The 23,180-nt window shown below is 34.2% G+C and overlaps 1 protein-coding gene across 1 annotated transcript in view; it reads right to left on the bottom strand.

Moving 5' to 3' along the window:
• ADAMTS20 (ADAM metallopeptidase with thrombospondin type 1 motif 20) overlaps positions 1 to 23,180 on the bottom strand; it is a 197,356-nt gene that overhangs the window by 64,330 nt on the left and 109,846 nt on the right. Inside the window, exons 19-28 of the mRNA XM_055358826.1 lie at positions 22,052 to 22,178; positions 20,432 to 20,642; positions 20,134 to 20,298; positions 19,161 to 19,325; positions 18,175 to 18,294; positions 17,441 to 17,548; positions 16,454 to 16,618; positions 16,060 to 16,350; positions 15,132 to 15,293; positions 13,332 to 13,508 (exon numbers count right to left, since the gene is read on the bottom strand). Coding sequence (XP_055214801.1) covers positions 13,332 to 13,508; positions 15,132 to 15,293; positions 16,060 to 16,350; positions 16,454 to 16,618; positions 17,441 to 17,548; positions 18,175 to 18,294; positions 19,161 to 19,325; positions 20,134 to 20,298; positions 20,432 to 20,642; positions 22,052 to 22,178 — 1,691 coding nt within the window. The remainder of the gene's footprint in view (positions 1 to 13,331; positions 13,509 to 15,131; positions 15,294 to 16,059; positions 16,351 to 16,453; positions 16,619 to 17,440; positions 17,549 to 18,174; positions 18,295 to 19,160; positions 19,326 to 20,133; positions 20,299 to 20,431; positions 20,643 to 22,051; positions 22,179 to 23,180) is intronic.

Below are 23,180 nucleotides of genomic sequence, written 5' to 3'. Positions count from 1 at the left end.
CAAATTATTTTTATACTTTTTTTACATTACAAAGCTTCAAATTGTCTAACATTTTTGCTCCAGAAACGTAAGATCTGATATACTATTCTACACTTACTCTTCAGTAGAGAGAAAATTCAGTTGCTTGAGCATTTTTATTTAAAGGGTGAAGTTTTACAAAGTTGCAATGTATATGTACAACAAAGACCTTTTAAATATGCAATCTAGTTTATCTGAATGGCGCAGAGTTGAATGAGCTTTAGTCCCACAAAAATAACCTTGAAAGAAAAGCTACATGTAATAGATCTCTTTTTCAAGATTTCTGTTGTTCTGTTCTGACTCTAACGGGTATCCTGTAGATCAGCAGAGACAAGAAAGTTCTCCTGATTTCACCTAAGATTGACACCTTGCCAGTTTTAGATGAGAAATGCTGACAAGGAGACAGGATCCCATTTGAGCCACTATCCGTGAGCCAGCTCCCTGTCACAGAAGAAATGTCCACGAGTGAGGGAGGCATCATGTCTGATTATCTTCCCTATTTCTAGATGTGAAAATTCTCCTAAGGCCCATGAATAAACAATAAAGAGGTTGCCCTTAGATAGATTCTCTAGTTAGCAGAATAGGAAATAATTTTTTTTTTTTTTTTTTTTTTTGAGACAGAGTCTGGCTCTGTCGCCCAGGCTGGAGTTCAGTGGTGCCACCTCACTCACTGCAAGCTCCACCTCCCAGGTTCAAGCCATTCTCCTGCTGCAGCCTCCCAAACAGCTGGGACTACAGGCACGCACCACTACCCCCAGCTAATTTTTTGTATTTTAGTAGACATGGGGTTTCACCATGTTGGCCAAGATGGTCTCGATATTCTGACCTCGTGATCTGCCCGCCTCGGCCTCCCAAAGTGCTGGGATTACAGGCATGAACCACCGTGCCTGGCCGGTAATAATTTTTTTATTAGTGTATCAGTATAAATTTTCTTTTATTCTTACCTTCTCCTAAAAAGAACAGTCACATCGTTTACACATTATCATTTACACATTATCATTCACACATTTTAATTATCACACCATATTTAATGACATCCCTAACAGAATGATTAATCATTAATGATACAAAATGTCTTCTGATTTTTTCTATCAACTATTATAGGGTTTGTGTATGATGGGCAAAATCTACTATAATAGAAGACATGAACTTTCCTAAATTTTTCAATGTTTACACCTTGAAAAAAGTTACAGGAAAGAAATAGAAATGGTTCTACTGTGGCCAAGTCTTTTTCTGACAATTTTAATGATTATAAGAAAGTAGATCTTGCTTTGGTATTTTAGGTATGTTGTTACTCATATTTTAGAGATATTTTAATTTAGAGTAATTCTTACTATTAATAAATATCACCTTAAAAGAAATATTTGTCTCAAAATAATGTGACAATCATGTCTAAGTATTTCAATAATCTACACTTAATGATTAAACATATCAAATTGATTTTATAAAACTATTTTTTCCTGCAAATTTAATTTCATTGCAAGTTTCTACTGATTTTGAATGGATTCTAACTTCCAGAGGTAGAATTCTTTACCAAATATCAAACTGATATTTAAAACACCTGAAAAAGCTAACAATAATGAAACTTGACTGACTGAGAAGAAAATTCATTTCTTCCCTTTTCAGTCCTTCAGGAATCTTTCCCATCCCATATCCCACCACACTCCTAAACACTTTCCTCTGCACTCACAAGATTGTGTGTGCAGAACTAACCACATGTATATTCTTTCGTTTTAACATTTTTTAACCTCCCGTAATAAAAACTCTCTTATGTCCTGATCTAATTGTATTTTTATCCTCCATATCTATTGGTATCTAACACACAGTAACTTCTAGGTAAATATCTACTGAATAAATAAACTTAATAGAAATTCATAAAGATTATAAATTAGGGATTTAACATTTTTTAAAAGGAGAAATAGTGCAGGGAGACTAATCTTTCTTCTCTTAAGTAAACCAGCAGAGTAAAGTAGCAAGTTTTCTCTCCTAAAAAGTTTGCCTTTCAAATAATTTTAAAATAAATCTTTGCTACACACACAAGCCATCCATTCTCTAAACAGAACAGTTTGCTGTTCTCTCCATATTTGTTCACTTTAATCCTCTCAGAATCTCCCATCTATCTACTTAATGCAAAGAAATAGAAACTCGTTTACTGTTGCTACTTCTCAGTAGCTATTCCTGGGATTGGATGACCATAAAAGACTGAAATGAAGAGGTGATACATCCTTCAATACATATATTTAATAGGGTACTTATATCCAGAACAAAAAAATAGCTCCCATATATCAATAAGATAATGCAGAAAATCCAACAGAAGAGTGGACAAAAGACTTCCATAGGTGCTTCAGAAAAATATGATATCCCCTGGGAATAAACAATTTAGCCATCAGAGAAATGCAAACTACAACCACAAAGAAATACCACGACACACTCACTAGAATTGCTAAAATTTAAGAGTCTGATAATATCAAGTGTTGGCAAGGATTTGGGGCAACTGGAATTCTCATACAGCCACTTTAGAAAACTGTCATATAGTATGTACTAAAACTAAACTAGTTTACACTAGTTTATAGTAGATACACTAAGATCCTGCAATTCAACTCCTGGCTACCTAACCAACAGATATGGATATACATGTTCACCGAAAGACATGTCTGAGAAATGTTCATCACAGCATTGTTTGTAGGTCCCACATTAAAAACAATCCCAAACGTTTGTCAACTGAAGGATAAATATTAATACAAATCATATTAATTCATGTATTCATAGAAGTCATACAAGTTATATACAAGTCATAGAAGTTATATGTTTATACAATACAGTACTAGATTGCAATGGGAAACTACAATTACATGCAACGTAAATGAGTCTCAAGTACAGTATCCTAACTCTCACAAATTTTCTAAGTTCCATTCAAAAAAGTTCAAAGGCAGGCAAATGAATCTACTATGTTTGATGTCAGAAAAGGGTTACGTTTTGGGAAGATAGTAACTGCAAGGCGGGATGTGGGGAATTTCTGTGGTGCTGATGTTCTTGGTTTGAGCATTGTCTACATAGATGTGTTCACTTTGGAAAATTCATTGAACTGGACCATTATGATTTGAAGTCTTGCTGGATGTCTTATTTCCATAAAAGTTTGCTTAAAAGAAAACAACTGCAGTCCAAATTGATTTCTCTCTTATACTAGAGTACAACTTTCTCAAGTAGACTTGTTTCAGATTGTTTGAAATATCATTAGCCTTTTCTACTATATTTGGATTTCTAACTCGAGGAAAAATAATATATACTTACTGGATAAGTGATAACAATAAGCAAAATATATTGAGCCTTTATGTCACAGGCCCTATTTCAACCACTTTTCCTATTCCATTTTATCCTTAAAAAATACCCTCCTTAGTGAGCTACTATTTTCATTCTAAGAAAATGAAATGTTAGAAATGCTAAGTAACTTGGCAAAGGTCACTGAGTAAAACAGGAGTCAAACTGAGGCATTCTAATACCACAGCTCTTATTCTTACCTACAAGATCTAGGATAGACTTAATATTTAATATTTCAAGGCTTAGGAATAATATGTCTTCAAACTCTTTTGGTAAATGAAAGTTGACATTTCTTTTGGCAAAGTCAAGATTATATTCTCTTACATGAGACTATCTAATACAAAATCTTGCTATGCATCATCAAATGGGCCCTTCACACTGCAATGTGTAATCCTAGTGCTCTCAGATTGACTTTTTCACTCACTGCCCAAACTTTTACTCTCCTCAAGTCCAAACTTCCCTGATCTCAAAATTACCCATCACAGCTTTTCTCAAGTTTATTCTGTTCAGATGTTGTCTTATACCTCTTTTACTCCTACCTTCAGATGCCACCCCACCCTTGGGTCAAAAACAGCCCCATCAATCACTCCTCCACTGGCTTCTTCTACTCTACCTACAGACACTTGAGTGCTCTGGGTGAGTAATCCATAAACATCTGATGACTAGCTGCACGAATGGCCCCTAAATCATCCTCGGCTTTTGGAACATTCCCTCCTTGACTTTTCGTCTCTAGTCTGTCACTTTTCAGTTTGCTGATATTTTATGATGAGAATTGTCCACTAATCTTCTCAAGACACAGTTCTGACACCCAGTCCAAAAGAAAAAAAAGATCAAGTTTTTCTATACCTATAGAATTTTTTAAATTTCTTAGGCATGATCCTCATTGGTCTTCCTGACATGGCCCTAATTCATATTTCTAACTTTATGCCCACCCCTTGTTCTCACAAACTAGTTTCACAAACTGGCTTGTCATTACAAACTAGTCAAACTGACCTTTTTTTTTTTTTGAGACGGAGTCTCACTCTGTCGCCCAGGCTGGAATGCAGTGGAGTGACCTCGGCTCACTGCAAGCTCCGCCTCCCAGGTTCACACCATTCTCCCTCAGCCTCCTGAGTAGCTGGGACTACAGGCGCCCGCCACCACGCCCGGCTAACTTTTTTGGTATTTTTAGTAGAGACGGGGTTTCACCGTTTTAGCCAGGATGGTCTCGATCTCCTGACCTCGTTATCCGACCGCCTCGGCCTCCCAAAGTGCTGGGATTATAGGCGTGAGCCACCGCGCCCAGCCAAACTGAACTACTTTTTTCTGCTCTCTATGGTTTTGCTATAGGTGGTCTCCTACCTAGTACCTCTTTTCCCAATCAAAATCCTATCTACCCATCAATCCTTAGACATATACCTTCTCCCCCATAAATCCTTTCATGTTTCTCCAATTAGATGCATATTTTCTGACTTCCTATGACATCCCTTTCTGGCTTGTTATAGTTATTTGCATGTATATTTAATTTTTCCTAGACTGTGAGTCCTTTGAGGAGAGTATGCCATTCTTATTTATCTTGTTTCCCACAATTCTTAACCCAGTGCCTGGTAGATATGGGATCTCAATAATCTTGAGTGGAATGGTAACATGCAATTCTGGCAGTGCAATGGCCATGATTCCCTTCATAACTACTTCTAAGACCTCTGGGTTTCCCTGAGTCACAGCTGCAAAATACCAAAAGCTGTCTAATAGGATCACTTTTCAGTTCAGTTAACTGACACAGAAGGATTTACTATGTGACCTAATAACTGAACTATCAAAAACTTTGCAATATTTCATTTAATTCTTACAAGTAGATGTATAACATATAATAATGTATAAGAGTTTTAATACATAAAAGGCCATGTTACAACATAATGTGATAACAAAGTACCTTCCTAGATATGTCCTACCACTGGTTAGGAATTGGGTAAATTAGTGTATGAGCTGAAGTATAATCTAGGGGGTGAGGATTACAACCAGGAAGCGGTCAATGGTGGCTATAAAAACAAATTATGTAATTCCAATACTGACTCCAATTTATAAGGTTTGAGAGATCTTATTGAACATATATTCCTCATAAGTATCAGAGTTTCTAAGTCACAGTCTTTCAAACGGATATAGTGCTCAGAGGTGGCAAGGGTGATTCACTGGAGTGCCCAAAACATTATTTTTTAGGACATATACTCAATTTGTTTTATCTAACACTCCAGGAAAATAAGCAAGATTTACCACATGGGGCTATATGCCAGTCTGACATACAACATTTATAACTCATTAGATTTCCTGACAGAAGAAGGAGACCATCACTCTGTCATTCACTTTCAGTGTACTCACTGCAGCTCATACATGCACACTGAGGAAGATATATGAACTCTATCATACGTATAAACTCAAAATCCTCTGTAGTGAGATGAGGAGTGCCAGGAGGAACTGCAACTACAACTGCTGCTGCTGCTGGTGGTGGTTGGTTTATGTTTTAGTTTTAAGCACACAGACTTTTGCTGGTTAAGTTTAAAGTCATAATGATGAATGGGCTCATAAAGATGAATTACCAATTTTTATATTACCAAAAAGAGGCTTGTTCCAAATTTGCTGAATTTTTTTCTATGAGAAAAATGTGATACCTAACATCTAGTCTTTAAGGTGAAGAAAACATTTAGCAGCAGTTGAGAAAGCAACTACTTTTAGAAACTCCTACTCAGGAGAGAACATTTTGAAATGTTTGGAAACGTTTCTCCTGCTAAGTGATTTTGCCCAGGGCATTTGTTTTTTTGAGAGGGAGTCTCATTATGTCGCCAGGCTGGAGTGCAATGGCGCTATCTTGGCTCACTGCAACCTCCGCCTCCCAGGTTCAAGCGATTCTCCTGCCTCAGCCTCCTGAGTAGCTGGGATTACAGGCACGCGCCACCACGCCCAGCTAATTTTTGTATTTTTAGTAGAGGCAGGGTTTCACCATGTTGGCCAGGATGGTCTCGATCTTACTGACTTCGTGATCTGCCTGCCTCGGCCTCCCAAAGTGCTGGGATTACAGGCATGAGCCACTGCACCCAGCCTCGCCAAGGGCATATTTTTAAAACTTTGAAGCAAACATTTCAGAAACAATATGCCAATTGTATATTTCTAAAATGTTGAAACAAAAATTTCTAATCTGTTTAAATGGCTTCCGAATATTTCAAAGTTTCTTTGAGTTTTAAAGCTTCTTGTTAAAATATTGAACTACAGCTTCTTTTAGTAGTACTTCAAGAACTGAATAACCTGGAAAATAGAAATTTGCGAAGCAAATTTCAATCTTTTTCCAATAATTATTTATACTGGATTTGAAGTCAATTACTGGTATATATCAGGAGCATTCAGTGACAAACCTTGTTATTTGGAGGTATTTTGTGAGGTATATTTTTCAGCTAAAGAAGTTATTGAAACCACATATTGAAATAAACCATATTTTAAAACTGCTATAGCACAGTGTTGAAACAAAATTTTCAAAACTAATGAAACAATCTACTACTTTTAAAAAAATTAAATGGTTAGAACAGTTGTGAGAGAAAAGTTACCATTCACAAAATAAAAATTATATTTAACATTAATTATTCAACTTACCCTTTTAAATTTACACTTGTATATCTTCTATAAATCACATAATCATATGTTAGTTTATGTGTGCAATGTATGACTATATAATACATATATATGGGCACATTCTCAAAATGTTCTACTGAGAATGATACATATGATCAAAAAATTAAAAATCAAATGACTTAAAAATGTTTATTCCTAATAAGGAACAAACATAAAAACGTTAATGTCTGAGTGATGTGATAATGTAGAAATTAAAGTATGATTTTCTCAAACTATTGGAAGGTAACACACAAAGTTTCTATAACAAAAATTTGGGATATCTAAATGTACTAAGATTAAGAATGCTTATATATCTTCTATAAACAGCCTCAATATACAGCACATAGATATTGTAGAACACTGACAACAATTTCTTGAGATGCTTAAACATTCCTAAAGCATTATGCCTGAAAAATAGGAGAACTGCCATGGAAACATGGACACTTTCACTTTCTTTAACATGGAAACATATAGAAAAAAACACGGCCTATACCCATTTCATATTGAGAGTTTTTAGGGTTATTTTATACTGTACATTCCAACTTCACTCAACATTATAACACACACACACACACACACACACACACACACACACACACAGTCTCTTCTTTTATGATCTCACCATTAATTAGAGTATCCACTTAAATTTTTCCCAGGCCATACATTTCAAATCTGCAGGGCCCAGTTTTGTCTTCTAAATTATTTTCTGAACATCATATCTAGGACAAACTATACATCCATCTACATTCTCTTCTTTGGTGACATATGAAATCCACATGTGCAGAAAAGGTAGATGCTGCAATTGTGCAAAATATTATTCTTTTATGGTAGGGAATTAGGACACTGCTTATCTCTTGCCAGGTTATGACAGAATAGCCTACTAGTTTAGGCTTTGTAGAAGGAACAATTGCCGAATTATTTTATTGTTAAATACAATCTTCATTACTAATTCTTGGATTATCTCAACCTAGTAAGCCCCAAATATTATGGGTCTTCAGTATGATAAATCACATGGTTGTTACTGAAATGTGTTAGGAATCTCACCCTGCATTCTGGCCACCTGTTTATTAATTACATTCATTGCTAAACTGCAAACACCTTGTCCACAGTGCCTGGTTTATTTTTAGTGACCATTACGATGTCTAATATGTAGTAGATACTCATACTTTTGGGGAGAATCAATGAATGTACTTTAAAAAGATACAGTAGAAAACATAATAAATGGAGAAATACTAGTTAAATACTTAATTGTTATGAGAAGTGTATTATAAAATTTATTTTTAAAATATATTTCTAACCTGTTTACTATACTTATGTGTCTTTTTCAAATTTAAGAAAACAATTACTATGTTTTCACTGAACACTCCACTTTACAAAGTCAACATAAAGAAGTGGCAGTTTCTTGAAACTATTTGCCTACACATTGCCTGGCTCCTGCTGGCCTTAGGAGCAATAGAGGCAGTTTCTTCCTGAGTGCATTTCTCTTAAATGGGAGCTACAGGGGGAGGCAGAGCCCAACACCCTTTGCTCAGACCCTTAGTGCTCTTTTCAAATGGACAAATGTCAGATTTACCGGTGTTTGCTGCTACTACATGCTCATTTCTTCTTCTTCCTCTTCTTCTTCTTCTCCTCCTCCTTTTTTTTTTTTTTTTTTTTTTTGAGATGGGGTCTTGGTCTGTCACGCAGGCTGGAATGCAGTGGCACCATCTCGGCTCATTGCAACTTCCACCTCCCAGGTTCAAGCGATTCTTCTGCCTCAGCCTCCAGAGTAGCTGGGATTACAGGCGCATGCCACCATGCCCAGGTAATTTTTGTATTTTTAGCAGAGACGGGGGTTTCACCATGTTGGCCAGGCTGGTCTCGAACTCCTGGCCTCAAGTGATCCAGCCGCCTCAGCCTCCCAAAGTGCTGGGATTACAGGCATGAGCCACTATGCCTGGCTTACATGATCATTTCCGACAGTGCTTCTATTTGTTGCATTCCATTATATCATATAATAGATTTAGTACAGTATATATTTTTTTCTGCACAATGTTTCAGAAGGACATTTTTTTTAAGAAGAAACACAAAGTGAATGCGCCAGAATTTAGGGTTCAAGTAGCAAGCTTTCATTTACAAAAAACAAAAAACAACAAAAAAAAAAACTTTCTCTTTTTTCGTGTGAGGAAAAACAGTCTTTAAGGCAAAAAGGAAAAAAATATATATTCTCTTCCCTACTGTTGGATAGTCATCATTCCCAAAGCACACTGAATACACACTATTTGTTTACCAAATATGATTTCATTCTATGTGAGGAATAAAAACATTCCAAGAAAATAAATAACTTCTAAAATGAAACTTAGTGAGAAAATTTAAGTTAAGTAATATGAATTTACTTAAAGAGCATTTGCTAGTTGAATTGTGTTACACATAATGTCCCTTACTATATATGAATGAGAAAAGTAAAACTTTTACTCACCTTTTAAAGACTACCTTGGTCATAAGCATATCTATTTTTAACTTATTAAATAAATTTGCTTACATCATTAATTTGTATTCATTGTTTATAATATATAAAAAGAAAATTATAAAAATTTCACAGTATTTAAAAATTGACTGCTAACAAATAAGTCTTATACTTTTAAATCCCAGTGTTAGTTTCTAACAAGAATATTATGTAAAAAATACAGTAGCTTATACATAAACTAAATACAATTATGAAAACATATACTATTCAACAATTAAATGTTTAATAAGAGAAATTAACAGTTTGTTATTTAAGAAAAACACCACCAAAAGAAAGGAGGCATTCCTTATATTAATAATATAAGATCTGTTCAGTGACTCGGAACATTTTAAGTGCAAGGAGTAAAAATACAACATACATATGAATGACATAAAGCACAAAGCCACAATACCCACTAATAAACGGGTTAAAATACAATCATTTCACGCTGACTAATCACCAAAACTGTAGCCATTAAATTAACATAGGTTAAGATTTATTTACTCCTTTTTTTATTACAGCACAAGACTTTCTACAACATGAAGAAAATTTAAATGTATCTTAAAGCTTTCTAATAATATTTTAAATAATTTTACATTTCACATTTCATTTGCTTTAAAATGAAAAATATTTCTGAGATTTCATGTCACTCACTCATACACACACACATGCATGCATACACACTCTTAATTTTCTACTTAGTCAACAGGATCTGTTGAAGTTAAAGTTATCCATGAAAGAATATTAATCTAATATGCTAATAAGCTATTCTGAAGTTTGTCTAATATGCACCAACACTGAAAGAGGTAAAATGTCATATTTGGTATTGACAACAGAACTTCGGATCCCCTAAACCCATTTAATATAAAAGGCTAATTTAACAAATAAATATGCTTCATATAATAAAAGAAATCCAGTCACTCTAATGATATGTAAGTACTTCATACATATAAAAAAGTAAATATGATTGTAAAAATTCTATACAAACCTTTATTGTGATTTTTAAAACTTCAATATCTTCAACTTATCAAAAAAATAAAAATACTACATTTCTTCATAGTGCAAAGAGTGAATTATTCAACGAATTCCTTTTGGGATATACATGTAATAACACTAAAGAATTCTGCACATCTTTCTTACTATTTGGCAATCTGTGATTATTGTTTTCTTGGTCATTTGTTTTTGTGAGATTGAAAAGTCATCTATACAGAGGACTTTAATGAGCATTCAGATTTTTCACTTGTGATATAATTTACATACAAAAAATAGCATAACAAAAATATGTTGGAATATAGTAGTAGATACATTTACATAAACATTGCATGAATATCACAGTGGATATGTAGAGAAGGTTGATAAACCTTAAAATGTAAAATATCAAAGGATCAAAAACATCTAAAACTGACCTGGAATGAATTATTTGTAATTTTAATATTCTATAAATCTAAGTACCTTTTTATGTTAAACTTAAAAGCATTATAATGTTTATTAAATAGAACAGGGGTCAGCAAACTTCTCCCAGAAAAAGCTAGATAGTAAATATTTCAGGCTTTGTGAGTTGCAGAGTTTCTATTGCAACTAATCAATGCTACTGCTGTAGTGCAAAACCAGCCATAGATAACACATAAACAAATGAGCATGACTGTGTTCCAATAGAACTTATTTTAAAAATAGGCAACAGGCCAGATTTGGTACCCGGACCATAGTTTGCTGACCTCTAAAACAGAGAATCTAACTCACAAACACTTAATTTTAATTGCTTCAATATCTAGTATAAAGCATGAGACCTAAGTAAATGTTTAATGCTTGGTGAATTGAAGTCATGAATGGGTAGGGAAAATAAAATGTCTATGCTCAGAAACAAATGCCATTACAATTCAATCTCATTAGCAGTTAGGATTCTGCTTTCCTAATTGGGAAAAAATTCCAAGAAAGTAATCCATAGTCTTCTTAAGAACTAGGCTTGCAAACTAAAACCAATAAAATGAAAGAAGATGCAACAGAGACACAGTAAGCAGAAAGTGGATTTCCAATCTAAGATAGCTAATAAAAATATCTTTTTATAGTGAGTTCTTATAGTATTTCAAATCTCCCCAAGTAAACTGTAAACTCCATAGGGATAAGAAATATGTTTCAATTGTCTCTGGATCACAGTGCCTAGGATATAGTAGATGGTCAGTAATGACATTTATTAAATACATATGTGAGTGCTTTCCACGGCAAAATATGTTTTTCATTAGTTCCCACAAGATGATGGTCCTTTGAGGCAGCAATTTCACTTTAAGATCCTCCTATAAAGTTAAAATGTTCTGTTGTTTAATATCATCAGTCACACTTTGACTATAAAGATGAATTTCAGCCTGAACCAGAGCTTGACCTACTCTTCAAATAACATGACTTGAAACTTGGGTTTACATCTTATTGTAAAGATGTTTGGGTAGGGCAAAACAAAACAAGAGCAGGCATCAAGGGTTGGTGATAAAACTGGAGTTATAACTAATTTTCAAATAAAGAACCACATAGCTTTATAAATTTAATTACAAATAGATTATAAACTCAAATCAGTTTTTCACTTAATGGAAATGTACTTGGTCATTCTTGATTTAAAATATCAATGGTAATCAAAATGCCTATTTCAATACAGTTATATATTAATTACTCTTCAAAAAAAGATATTTGAAGGCTACTAAATAATCATTCATGAACAAAGTTTATGAGTTTTGTCTATGGCTCCAATAAAAACCCAGAAAATTAAAATATTCCCAAACCACTAACTCCACAAAGTGGGAGAAATGCATAATCATATAGATTATTACATAAATTAAACTTTTGCATGACATATGTAAAAAACTGTAAACAAGTTATGTTATGGAAGTAAATTTCTCTACTTTTTTAAACATAATATTTTCACATTTCCAAACAAAATAATAAGTTGGATAATGACAAAAAACAAGTTTTAAAGAATACTATTTGGTTTTTGGAGCAGTTATGGATATCAACAGATGAAAGCCATGTATAACAAGACACAGCCTTAATTTGCCATTTTTACAAGCACAACATCAACATTATATATAAACGTAAATAATATAATAGTCCTGATTAATTGACAGCAAGCCAAACATAAAACGGAGAAAAATATTTCCATTAGAACAGTAGTATGGTTCAAAGTTCACATATTAAAAAATAAATATATAAAAAAACTATTATATATGTTACACTACTTGAAATTAAATAGATTCCTCTTGCAAACTATCAAATTTCAAAACACAAACCAAGAGGGCCAATGATATACTTTAAAAAGAAACTGGAGAAGACAAAGTGTATGCATCCCACAATTTATAAAGAGAATAAATTAAAGCAAAAGAGACAAAACAAAACAAAACAAAAAAGAATAAGAATATTATCATACCATACATAGCACAGAATACTATGCAGCCATAATAAGGAATGATATCACGTCCTTTGCGGGGACATGGATAGAATTGGATGCCATTATCCTCAGCAAACTAATACAGGAACAGAAAGCCAAACACTCGAAGTTCTCACTTATAAGTGGAAGCTGAATGATGAGAACACATGGCCACATGGTGGGGAACAACACACTGGGGCCTGTTGGGGGAGGAGTGCCGGGGGCAGGGAGAGCATCAGAAAGAATAGCTAGCTAATGGATGCCATGCTTAATAGCTAGGTGATGGGATAATCTGTGCAGCGAACCACCATGGCACACATTTACCTATGCAGCAAACCTGCACATCTTGCACATGTACCCCTGAATGTAAAATAAAAGTCGAAGAAAAGAAAAACAATGAACTCTCCCTCACTCAGACTCAAACTTTAAAGTATGACATGTTAACAAACAAGAGTGCTATCATACCGATGTCCATGGTTCCTGATGCCATGACACATCAGCAGGGCAAGCATGCATATGACACTGTATTACACTAGGTGGCTTGTTTACGATTTCACAGTTGTGATCTTCTAATATTTGGCCATTGGGAAATTGACATATTACAAGTCTTGATTTTATTCCTCCTCCACATGTTTGTGAACACTAAAAACAAGAATAGGAAAATTCAAAACTGTGGTTTTAAAGAGAATAATGTATTGCTTCATCCAATGTTTAAACATAATTAGTAATTATGTTTACTCTAGTAATTTTAACATAATTAGTTTACTCTAGTAATGTTACTCTAGTAATGGTAGCGTTTAAGTTTATGATTACTTCATAATTATCAACATTTCTCCCTAGACAAAAAAATAAATCAAAGTTTCAATTCCACAACTTCAAAAATTGACCAGATTTTGAGGATTAGTATCATAATATATTTCAGTAAGATATCCAGGACCTATAAGATAATGTTGGCAGGTTAAGCCAGAATCAAAATTTATTTATCTAAGTCATGAGCATTAATTACATAATGTACAATATCCAATCAACAGGTTACTAAGTAACCATGAAAGCTATTAATAATAAGGTACGTCTAATTTTATAAACATGAAATGTTCAATATATATAATATAAAAACAGCAAATAACAAAACAGCTGTATAATGTGAACCAATTTCTAAAACTCATGCAGAACAAAAGCCCGGCAGGAAATATACCAAATCTTGCTAAAAGTTTGTATCTCTATTTGGACATATAATTTGAATTTTCAAAATAAGTGCATGTAAACTCAGAAATAGAAGTTACTTTAGTTTTGGAAAACAGTAAAACCGTATCTTAAAAATGTGCTTGATATGTATTAACACCTGGTCTGGGTGTACGTTAAAACATGGTTTCAAACTCCCAATGAACAGAAATTATGTGCTAAAAATCATTAAGCAAAAACATTTGACTAATTAGGTCATTCATTTTATTTATCCAAAGCTAATAGAAAACTTTGCTTCTTATTTATTACCATTCCAAATTACGAAGGAGGTTAGTATTAAAAGTGACTTTAAAAAATTATCTTTTTATTTCCAGTGCCTAGAGAGTGCCAGTGCATGAAGCAAGTGCTCAATAACTGACAACTATCTGGCTTAAAGAAAAAGATTTGCCAAATGTATAACTTAGTAATAGGATTAAACATGCTTTATATTTTATTCTAGTTTGCTATGTTTATATCAACCTAATTTTCTAAGAAATTAAGAGAATAAACCAATTTTAGAAAGATACTAGTAATTCAAAGACATATTGCCTAGCATATTAGAGTCTGCTGAAAAATCTAGAATATGCATTTTTTAAATCATGAATGAGTGACCTAAACCATGACAGAACATCTATTAAAAGAACATGGTTTAATCACTCAATTAAAAAAAAAATTAGTCGGGAGAATCACTTGAGGCTAGGAGTTCGAGACCAGCCTGGTCAACATGGTGAAATTCCCATCTTTATTAAAAATAAAAAAAATAGCCAGGCATGGTGGCACACACCTGTAGTCTCAGCTACTCGGGAGGCTGAGGTGGGAAGATCGCTTGAGCCCGGGAGGTGGAGGTTGCAGTGAGTCAAGATCACGACACTGCATTCCAGCCTGGGCAACAGAGTGAGACCCTGTCTCCAAAAACGAAAACAACAAAAATTCTTTTTCTACATAGTATAGTGAAATCAGATTATCGAACAGTATAAGATGCTTTTTACTTTCAGTCTTCAGAGATGTAATAATCTCACAAGTTTAGAAAATATTATGACTTACTTCTCCCCAATTTCCGTAGTTCCACTGTGGACAAGGCCCTGGACCACAGTGCTGTAACTCTGGAGGCTTGGAGGCTGCATCGCAGTAACTAGCACTTTGTCCATTTTCATCCTGGCAGACCACAGCCCTACGCTGAAGACCTCCAGAACAACTGCTGGAGCACTGACAAGAATAAAACACAAAATATGCACAAACTGCGGATTCCACATCATGAATTAACATGGTAAAAAAAATCAGCATTGACTCAATGAAAATCAAACCCTACATTAGAATCTCCTTCATTGGAATCACAATTTGAATTGAGAAAATCTGTCAAAACACTTGAGTTATACTGGGAGCTTCATTAGAATTTGTTGATGAAAAGGTGGGACTTTCAAGTTTGCATTAGGAAACAATTTTCACTTCTATCATAAGTGTTAAGTAAAAAGAAATTAAAGTTTTGAGGTCTCACTAGAAAGGAATAAAAGACAGTATTAAATTACTTAACTTTACACTGGTGTTTTTCTTTATTTTGTATTATTAATGTTATGTAAAATATGAACTAAAACTATACCATTTGTAGTTTGTCATGATTTTATACCAGCTTATTGTATTGCTGTCATAATAATTTTGGGATTTAGGTTTATTCATAAACATTTATAGTCTTACCCCTTAAAGCATTTTCTTTTGTTTTTATTACAATGAATTCTAATCAGATTGTTTTATAGTACATTCCTCTGTAATCATAATAACACATTAGTGCATAATTCAATAAGAACTCTAGCATTTGTAATGAGCATCAAAGATGCTTAATCCTTTTAATATTTAAACTATTGATCTTGAAATAAATTTAGCATTTAAAGTACTGATGGCATCATATACATACCTGTTAAAAGGATGTAATATAACAAAATTACAGAATTAATATAACTCAATAAAGATGGCTTACTGATCCCCATGGTCCGGTTCTCCACTGGTTTCCTCTGACTGATGGATGGACCACCTGATTTTCATTATCTTCAAGTTTGTGAGTTAATGGCAAATTCGTGCTTAGATAATAGCTTGGCTGCACAGGGGAACTAGGAAAGTGGCTGTGTGCAGGAGGGCAGACTGCCAGGCTACATTCCTGTTCCATCAAAGGGCGAACTTCAGGATCACAGTAATTCTCATCAGTTGGCTGATGGTAGTTCATGCATAAAACTTGTCGAGTTGTTTTTCCATGGCCACAGGAAGCTGAACACTGATCAAAAATTTAGCCAATGGTAATATACAACATTAATTTATATTTAATATCAAATATATTTAAATTTTTCATTTTCATTTTTTCTCATAAGAATACTTACGGGTGACCAATCCCCTGCTTGCCACTCTCCACAAGGGGTAAAACAGTCCCTTATTTCAGCAGGTCGGGGTAAGTGGGCACAATATGATTCATCTGCTATTCTATCAAGAGCATCACGACAGCTTACATAGCGGGCTTGAGTACCTCTTCCACAAGATATGGAGCACTTTTTAAGAAATCAAATTGTATCCAGGCATTATACAGTAGTACCTCACCCATGTCCCTTTTACATAGCTGTTACTCACATTTCTAAAACATCCAGTTTCTTGAGAAATTTTAAATTATTATAGATTTACCTGACATCACTTCTGAGTCAAATAAAGATGGGGTACTGAATATTCCAATCAGTTTAGATCACAAATTTCACAAATAATGTATAGTAATTTCAATAATACATAAATATAATGATTTAAAATAATGCTTAGTTATTTGCTAAAATTAAAGATACTGAAAATATTTTAGGTAAGAGAATCTTATGATATCAGTAAAAATAATTTTGATATATAATATCTACTACTATCTAAGTAACAGATAGATATAATTCCATAATTAAAATATTCAGAGAATATATGAAGCTTAAAAATACATATTCTACAAGATTTTAGCAACGTATACTCCACATACGTTAAAGCTTTCAGTGTAGAAAAACAACATGAAAATGTTTGTAGTTCAAATAAAAGCCGATACAGCCTAATACTAAATCTGCTTCTCATAACAACCTGTGACATAAGTATTATTAGTATTCCCATTTTGAAGGTTAGAAAATATACTCAGAAAACTTCAATTTCTTGTCCAGAGACACAGAGCTCTTGAAAGGCAAAGGACTTAGCCATTAATTCCTGATTCTAAACCCTATACTTCTTTGATGCCATCAAAATACCTGAGAATAAATGTATACATTAATTTGTGAAATCTCTAGCAACCATTTTGTTGATGTCTAAAAGCTGCCATAATAGAAACACCGTATCTATTAAAGAAATTCACTTACTGGGGTCCAAGAACCATGTCGCCATTGTGCCATCTTTTTTATGAGAACAGTTGGTAATAAAGCGGTCTCAAGTTTAGAAATAAATGAGCAAGGTGTAAGTACACAGCTCTGTTCAGAAGAAAAATGGTTCTCGTAAAACATTAATTAATGACTGATTTATACAAAATCTAATACTTCACTTCTTCTGTATGTCTCAAGAACCGTTCCATACTAAATTAGAAATTGGTAATATGAATGTTTTCATTTTCAAAAGCACTAACTACAGTATCGTCAAGTGTCAGTAGTGGATAATGACTGAATCCTAAAGTTTGGACCATTCTGTTTGATTGCTGAAAAGGAAAAGAGCATCAGTCCTTTAAAAATACTGCTCAGCTAAAACATTCTGAACGGACACAAAACTCTACCTTAAAAAGCACAATACACTTTAGGAGTTCATGATATTTATAATAATAGATATAACCTTCTTCTTCAGTTCAAAGAATGGAAATTCACAAGTTAAACGAGTGAGCCCTTAGCAGATAAAGAGTAAAAAAAAAAAAAAATTCATTGATAAAGCTACAAAGCTGGCAAAACCAAGAACAACAAATTCTATTTTTTTGCCTCTCTCTCTCACATACAGGTTTTTAAGGCATACAAGTTTAAGTGGAAAAAAATAAGTAAAGAAATAATTTTAACACATCAATAATCTTTCTGTCTCATAAATCTTTTTGTTTGTAAACCATGATTCTTTTTACCTGTCTGTCACTGGGGCGACTAGCTTCATGGCATTCTGTGTCCTCTAACACTGCACTAGCTAGCTCGTTGACACATTTAACATCTCGCATCTGATACCCATGTCCACATGTGGTTGTGCACTGAAAGAAGAATATAAATAGATACTAAAAAAACATTGTTTCCCAAAAGTTACACAAACTTCTATTTTCTTAATGAATACCCTGTTAATAATATACTTTCAATAATCTTTTTATCAATCCTTTATACTAGATTTGACTTAAAAAGAGCAAATTCAATAAATATGCATATTTATTCAAATTTAGTAAATACCAGTCAAATATTGAAGTTAACCAAACTGTACAACAATTAATTTATTCTGAAAAGTTGTCATATAAAAATATAAATAGAGGCCTGATATTTTAGAAAACAGTCAATATGATTTAAGGAAACTAAATACTTTTCAAACACCACCTAGTGTATGCATGTCTTTTAATATACTAAGTAAATTTTAAAGAGACAAAGAAGGAACAGCATATAAAGTTAAAGGGAAAATGAGAGAAGGCTTCCTGTCAACTGTGGCAACCTCTACAGAATAATAAGCTACTCCATCCTCATCCAGCCTGATCATTGCTCATCCTGCAGACTCCTAGCTGCCTGTTCAGCAAAACGTCTAAACAATGCCTACCCTAAAAACAATAAAGATATCAATGCAGACACAGAGATGAAAATATTTATAATCTAAATAAAGCTGATAAAAGCATAAAGTCTGTAGCATTTCGGTTAACAAAAGGGAATTCAAAAGCAAAGCTGAAATATTTATTACAGAAAAATTAGCAGTACTGTCAACATGTTACACATAAAGATTCACATTTCAGGGTTGCTGTTGTTTTTTAATAAACCAAGCCAAATTCCACTGCATCCTCTAAGGGAGGAGTAAATATAACACAATTTTTGTGCTATTCTGTAAAGATAGATCAAATTAGAAAAACCCATATCATATACTCACAGGACCCCATGGTCCTACTTGCCAGGAAGCACATGTATGAAGTTCACATGGACTCAGAGATTCAGGTTTGGTACTTGAATTACAGAAGCCATCACTCAAGTGATCTACATTCAGCTGACACCATACCTGCCGCTGCTTTGTTCCTTTACCACATGTAACAAGGCACTGTAAGAATAAAACTGATCATTATTTATTTGCAGCATTAGTCAACACAAATGCCTTAAACTGATGCAATGATCAATTTGTATATACAAATACAGTTGAAAAACCATTCCCAAATGCATTTTCCCTCACTCCACCAGATATTCACTGGGTAAAATCAGCCTGCCCCTAACTTCTGCTGCCCAAGTCCCACTGAAACATCCATTTATCCTAGAAACAAAGGTGCAAAACTAACCTTAGAATAAGTATTCATCCCAGGCTGCTGTGGACCCTGGCACTTTCTTATGCAAAGGGTTATAGATTAAATATCAGTTAGTGTTATTACTAGTCAGATACTGTAAATAGTATAAAGACAAACTAGCTTGTATATTTCTTTTTTTTTTTTTTTTAGACAGATTCTCACTCTGTCACCCATGCTGGAGTGCAGTGGCCAATCTCAGCTTACCGCAATCTCTGCTCATTGATACCTCCACGCCCCAGACTCAAGCAATCCTCCCACCTCAGCCTCCCGAGTAGCTGGGACCACAGGTGTGTGTCACCACATCCAGCTAAATTTCACTATGTTGCTCAGGCTGGTCTTGAACATCTGAGCTCAAGCAATCCACCCACCTCAGCTTCCCAGAGTGCTGGTATTACAGGCATGAGACACTGTGTGCCTGGTCTGTCTTATAAATTTCTGACAGCTTTGATAATAGTTATTTACAAAATGATGAAATAAATTTAAGCACTTTTAAATTTTGTAAAGTCTTAGATTACAAAGCTTTACTAACACAATATTTTAATAGTTCCAAGCCTCATGTGTTTAATGTACCTCGCTCCATTCACTAGCAGCCCAACTGGGACAGGAAAATTCATTGCAATTCTCTCTCGTCACTCGGGACAGTTCTTGGCATTCATTGTCAGCAAGACGATGGCCAAAGTTATTCATACAATAAGATTCTCGAGACCTTTCCCCTCCTCCACAACTCCTGGAACACTGATTTGAAAAAAAAAAAGTGGTAACTAATGGAAAAAAATCAGATTTTCAACAAAATTATATTTCAGAGTAACATAAATATATAATTAGAAAGAAAGGGGCAACTTTTTTTAAGCAATCATTTTTATTGTACCTGAGACCACTCTGAATAATGCCATCTTGTGAAGACACAGTTACCATGGCATAGTTCTCGGGTAGGAGGTTTAAGCTGGTCACCACAGTAGTGGTCATCAACTTGAACAGTCTGTCCTTTATGAATGGAATACTTCATGCAATGGATGTCCAAGGTTCTATATCCTTGACCACATTGGGATGAACATTCACTTTTGCCAATAACATGCCACCTTGAAAAAAGATGTTACTATACTTAGGAGGTATATTACATAATTTAAAAACAGATTCAGAGACACTCACGCATTCAGTTTTTAAAATCCTAAAAGTTAATAGACAAACCACCAAAAAACAAAACCAGTCTGCAGCCAGGAAGCCAGCATTATACTACCGACCTCATGCCAGCATTTGGTGGTAGCTTTGGAGGTGCGTCCAAGGAACCCCAAGCTTCCTCAAAAACCTCTGAAAACAACTGGTTTAGATTATGATTACCCAATTACTTAGTGGCAGATTTAAGATAATAACTGAACATATCTGACTGCCAATCAGATAGTTTCTCCCTATGCAATCCCTCTATAAGTATTTCGATTTTATGACCAGGGAACGTCTAGGAATTTGACTACATCAATAAAAATAAAGCATTTAAAAAGTTAACTACTTTTTGTAAAGTACACTACACTTTCTCATTCATTCCTGTAATCTATATTTAGACATGTTTCCAGGTAAAACATGTTTTCCACAAGTAAAAATGTTAGTTATAGCCAAATTATCCCAATTGTAGTCTAGCATTCATCAATGTGAGGGCACCAGTATAACAAAACACTCACAAAATTCATTTCCGTCCCTAATAGCATCTCAAGAATTTCACTGTGCTTCCTTTTACTACTATGTAGTGGATGCAACTTATATAGGCAGTTCTACTACTGTGCTTCTGCTATGTCTTCAACCAACATCATAAATATATAGAAATTCTCATCAAGTGAAAGAGGTTCTGGCCATACCCGAATGTTAAATGGCACCTGCTACAATGCTAAAAATAAATGTATAAATATGATAGATGGACTCATTGTATACCATGTCACTACAAGACCAATCACGCACACACACACATGCACACACAAACACACACACACACACACAAACCAAATAACAAGAAATTTAAATTAGAAGTATAAACTTGCTGTCATGATCTAGGATCAATTTCCCTAAAGTTTAATGGACAAAATACTGATAGAATGTCAAGGAAATCAATCAATTTGATTTCTCCAAACTTCAGCAGTTTACTGGTTCATTAATTCAGTGGAAAGTAAAGAATCATGCTAAAAAATTTATTGTTTCAGATCTTTAAACCATCCATTTTCAGATAACAGTTTACTTATATTTATTTTACAGACAAAATTACAATCCTATTCTACACAAAATGTTGAGGCCTATATACTGGTATTCAGAAAATACTATGAATGAAAATTCAAATCAATTATGTACTGAGTTTTACCATAAAATAGTGAGCCTGCAATTTTTTCATGGCATGGCAGATGATGAGTAATAATTGCATGTCCACGCTGTGTCAGTCACTGTGTTAGACATTTTAATCTTAGCTCACTTATTAATCTGGTTATATTACATATTATTTCTCTTTTACCTTAGTTCACAGTCTGTATTGCAACTTTGAGTAACAAATGATGGAAGTGGCAAGTGGTCACATTTTTTATCAGACACAACACTATGATCACTCTTATGTATGCAAGTTATGTTTCTTCGCTGAAGACCTTGGCCAAAGTCAAATGAAAATAAAAAATGAAAGAAAAATTCACAGTTAGATGTTCCATAATTATGTAATTCTGCTAATAGCTTAAAGGAGCCAGCTAAGCAAGTAAAAATTTCCAATGCAACATACAGGATATACTAGTATATTAATCTAGTGAGGAATGACTTTTTATAATAAGTAAGCTGAATCCTGAATGACTGAAAGTTTGCTTAATGAAGAGATGTACAGAAGATGGGACAGGCATTGGAGTAAAACGAAATTCACTATAGTGGGATAGAGTGGTTGTTGGTGAATAATTGAGTAGCTAACGACAGCACTGTTGCTATACAGTACACTATATTACTGTCATCCATCAGCTACCTCAGCTACCTCCCATTTTCCCATAAGAGGATTGCACATCTCTACTGCTGCAATGTTATAGTAACTTCCTGTAGGGGAAGAACCCTTTCCTGTTGATTGGCATCAGGCTTTTTATCAACAGACTGAAAAGGAATGTGACCTATTGCAGTCCCACCCAGCTCTCTTTCCTTTTTCCCTCTGCCTCCAGAACATCATTTCCCAGATACAGCTGATCTTTCAGCCTGGAATCATGGAAAAAAAAGGCATAGACAGGCAATAAAAAGATCAGTGTCTGTCACCAGTTGTGGGGGAAGGAAGGAAGAATAAATAGATGAAGCACAAGAGATTTTTAGGGCAGTGAAACTACTATGTATGATATTATATTGGTGAATACATGTCACTATACGTTTGTCAAACCATAGAATTTACAACACAAATAGTAAACTCTAATGTAAACTATGGACTTTAGTTAATAATAATGCATCAAAATTGGCTCATCAATTGCACAAATGTGCCACATTAATGCAAGATGTTAATAATAGAGGAGTGTGGAGGAGAATGGCAGAGGGAAGAAAGATGAATATGCAAACTTTCTGTACTTTCTACTCAATTTTTCAGTAAACCTAAAACTTCTCTAAAAAAATAAAGTCTGGGCCGGGCGTGG

The sequence above is a fragment of the Gorilla gorilla genome, chromosome 10 (assembly GCF_029281585.2).
Source record: "Gorilla gorilla gorilla isolate KB3781 chromosome 10, NHGRI_mGorGor1-v2.1_pri, whole genome shotgun sequence".
In the NCBI taxonomy this organism is placed as follows: Eukaryota; Metazoa; Chordata; class Mammalia; order Primates; family Hominidae; genus Gorilla; species Gorilla gorilla.
This window is presented reverse-complemented; position numbering and strand designations above follow the sequence as displayed.